Source organism: Hipposideros armiger, unplaced genomic scaffold, assembly GCF_001890085.2.
Source record: "Hipposideros armiger isolate ML-2016 unplaced genomic scaffold, ASM189008v1 scaffold_59, whole genome shotgun sequence".
Classification (NCBI taxonomy): domain Eukaryota; kingdom Metazoa; phylum Chordata; class Mammalia; order Chiroptera; family Hipposideridae; genus Hipposideros; species Hipposideros armiger.
The window spans coordinates 1,373,912-1,377,827 of NW_017731409.1; the positions used below are offsets into that span (position 1 = coordinate 1,373,912).

General features: G+C 47.9%; 1 protein-coding gene across 1 annotated transcript in view; it reads left to right on the forward strand.

Annotated features, from left to right (window-relative positions):
• Positions 1-2,941, forward strand: part of ZFP36L1 (ZFP36 like 1 zinc finger CCCH-type) — a 6,267-nt gene extending 3,326 nt beyond the window's left edge. The window contains exon 2 of the mRNA XM_019641396.1: positions 156-2,941. Within this exon, the coding sequence (XP_019496941.1) occupies positions 156-1,115 (960 nt within the window). The 3' untranslated portion in view covers positions 1,116-2,941. The remainder of the gene's footprint in view (positions 1-155) is intronic.
• Positions 2,942-3,916: the final 975 nt, after the last annotated feature.

Here is a 3,916-nt window from a genome sequence, read left to right on the forward strand (position 1 = left end):
GGGGGGCTTTCCAGGCAGAGGTGGGGATGGTTCCCTGGAGAGAGATGGGGCATTTCTGATTGTGGAGGCGGCTGCCCTTAGTGGGGTACCCTTCTTGAGCCTAGTAGATGGCCTTTGTCACTAACCACCCTTTCTCTCCTCTCTCTTCCCTCCAGGGTAACAAGATGCTCAACTACAGTACTCCCAGTGCTGGGGGCTGCCTGCTAGACAGGAAGGCAGTGGGCACCCCTACCGGTGGGGGCTTTCCCCGGAGGCACTCGGTCACCCTGCCCAGCTCCAAGTTCCACCAGAACCAGCTCCTCAGCAGTCTCAAGGGCGAGCCGGCCCCAACCCTGAGCTCTCGGGATAGCCGTTTCCGAGACCGCTCTTTCTCAGAAGGGGGCGAGCGACTGCTGCCCACCCAGAAGCAGCCTGGGAGTGGTCAGGTCAACTCCAGTCGCTACAAGACAGAGCTGTGCCGCCCCTTTGAGGAGAATGGTGCCTGTAAGTACGGGGACAAGTGCCAGTTCGCGCATGGCATCCATGAGCTCCGAAGCCTGACCCGCCATCCCAAGTACAAGACGGAGCTGTGCCGCACCTTCCACACCATCGGCTTTTGCCCATATGGGCCCCGCTGCCACTTCATCCACAATGCCGAGGAGCGCCGTGCCCTGGCCGGGGCCCGGGACCTCTCCGCTGACCGTCCCCGCCTCCAGCATAGCTTTAGCTTTGCTGGGTTTCCCAGTGCCGCTGCCACCGCCGCTGCCACGGGGCTGCTGGACAGCCCCACGTCCATCACCCCACCCCCCATCCTGAGCGCCGATGACCTCCTGGGCTCACCCACCCTGCCCGATGGCACCAATAACCCCTTTGCCTTCTCCAGCCAGGAGCTGGCGAGTCTCTTTGCCCCTAGCATGGGGCTGCCTGGGGGTGGCTCCCCGACCACCTTCCTCTTCCGGCCCATGTCTGAGTCCCCTCACATGTTTGACTCTCCCCCCAGCCCTCAGGATTCTCTCTCGGACCAGGAGGGCTACCTGAGCAGCTCCAGCAGCAGCCACAGTGGCTCAGACTCCCCCACCTTGGACAACTCAAGACGCCTGCCCATTTTCAGCAGACTTTCCATCTCAGATGACTAAACCCCAGGGTAGGGAGGGACCCCCTGCCCACTCCACCCCCCACCCTCACCCCATACCCACATCCCCTAGCCTCATCTCCCTACCCTACAACCCCTACATTAACAAGGTTAAGCTCAACCCCTTTCCCCCAGAACCTTGGAATACCCCTCCCTCTTTCCCCTTTTAACCTCCCTAACATAAGGACAAGTCAATTTGTCAGTAGCTTCCTCTGGCTTGAAACCCCCTCCCCTTGATTTTATAGCCCACTTACCATGCATAACAGACAAGTCTCATATTTGTCAGTAGATGCCTTTTTTCCGGCTTAAGCCTTAAGTGCCAAATCACAAAAGAAAAAAGCAGTAACAGTTTACAGAAGCAACTTAGTGCCTTGTAATCTAACTTTGTCACTGTGACTACATTACCTCTTCAGCGCCAGAGGGCACCCGTGGGCCTCCCGGAGCCTCTGCCCATGGTGGGGAGGGGAGAGGACCCAGAACCAGTAGCTCCCTCCGCTGGCGATACAACTGCACCTTCCCTACTTCAGTCTCCCACACACTTCTCCCCTCTCCCCAGTATCCCCCCACACCCCTTTGGGAGAGTTGTTGCCAGACTTGGGTTTTAGGGAAACCTATATTGACATTCAAAACCTTTTTCTTCCCGACCTGAACCTCTGTTGACTAATCTTGCCTGGGTTGGTGTAGATCTACAGGAAGGAAGACAGAAAAAGTGGATGAAGATTGTGACATTAAGTGGGACTTTGCGATTAATTTTTTTCTTTTTTCTTTTTAAGTGGGGAGGAAGGGGAAGCTAGATGGACTATGAGAGACTTGATTTTGGTGCTAAAGTTCCCCAGTTCATATGTGACATCTTTAAAAAAATAACAACAAAAAAATTGAGAGAAAAGCTAAAAAAAAAAAAAACATGTAAGGGTTGAGAGTTAATGGTATTCATTCCACATACAATATCTGTGTAAAACGATTTCCCGTAGAAGTAGCTTTAATGGTTTTTGCTCTAGAATACCGTAGGTCTATCCTTAGAGCACTCACGCCATGCTTTTTTCCCTGGGTTTTAAACTTCATATAACTTTCAGAAATTGGAGAGCAAAAATTTTGCTTGTCACTGCACATCAATATAAAAAAGCTTATTTAACTTATCAAAACGTATTTATTGCCAAACTATGCTTTTTTTTTGTTAATTTTGTTCATATTTATCGGGATGACAAATCCATAGAATATATTCTTTTATGTTAAATTATGATCTTCATATTAATCTTAAAATTTTGTGACGTGTCTTTTTCCTTTTTTCCACAGTTTTAATATATTATTCTTCAACGACATTTTTTGTAACTTTACACTTTTTTTGGTTATTTTATTTTAAAAAAATGAAAAATTAATTTAAAAAAATGCAAAAAACTGTTGGATTATTTATTTTAGAAAATTTCCCCCTTTGTGTTGGACTGCAAATTGAGTTTCTTTCTCTTTAGGCCTTTCACAACTAGGACTGAGAATGTATGTAGAAGTTCTGTGACAGTACAGAAGGAAAACAACTTTTTATGTATAGCTTCTAAAAGGGAAAAAAAAAAAAGAAACCCTTTGACTTCCACGTGCCCATCTCAAGACATTCCGATCGCAGATTTGAGGTTCTGGATTCCAGGTTTAGAGTTTTCCAATGTTAATGCAAACAGAACTGGCACACACACATTAAGATGAATGTAATTATTATTCCTCTTGCTGGTCACTACCGTCGCTTTCTATTTCTCTTTCTTTGTGTGAATTTATTTAAAAAAAAACTTTTTGTAACGACTATTTGCAGTTTAAAATCAATAAACCCCGTTTTTTTTCAAGAAACCCTGATGATGAAGCTGGTTTTACTTGGTTTGCCGTTTATTCTGTAGATTTGTCTCCTGAATATGTTGCAGATGGTGGTGGTGGTAGTGGTGGAGGCGGTGGAGGCATTGTCTGGTTTCTTATACTTAGAGCTACACCAATGGTTGGCTCCCTTTGTTGATGCTGGAATTCTACTGGGCATAGAGGGGATGAGGTGGAGGTTTATTGCAAAGCATACTATGTATTACCTGCCCAGCGTGTTGGTTGTTGACAAGGGGCCAGCCTTGCCTAGCTATGTGGCCTTGGAAGTTCTTCAGGAGAGCCCAAGGCACAGGGACTTAAGTCTTCTCTGCTCAGCCTGTGGTCTTAATTCCTTTGGGGGATGTTGGGGCTGCCAAAATGTTGAAGGAGTAACGTAGCACATGGCACCCCAGCGAGCCTGGATTTGTGTGAGCTATTTGGGTGCTTCCAGGCTCAGTTTTCTCAGGACATTGACCTGAATCACTATCCTCTCAGCCTACCTAGGATGAGTGTGATGAAGTGCTGTAGGCTTGGAGAGGAGCATCCAGGGTGGTGAGGGGCTCAATCACCACACTGGGTTCTGGGTTCGGGTGGTTTCACCTGGATTTGACATTTGCTTCTGTATAGGGAGGGCTGTTAAGGGGAAGTGGGTATTAAAAGGGCAGCATAACAGGAAGTCAGTAGGTTCCACTACCTTACTGTTTTTTACACCCTGATGCTATACAAAGTAGGTAAGGTGTCACCTTGGGAATGGTGAGGTCTCCTTTCTAGAAGCACCCCAGCCAAGGCCAGATGTTCACTTTGAGGGGATGTTTTGCTTGCCAGAGAGGTTTGATCCTGCAAACCCTGAGTGGTTCTTGGGAGGATTTTTTTGCGGAGAGGCAGGGATGGATATTATTACTGGAGGCCTGGCTGCCTTCTGTTCCTTGTATCCAGTACATTTTGGGGGGTAAGCTGAATTTCCACCTTGACTAT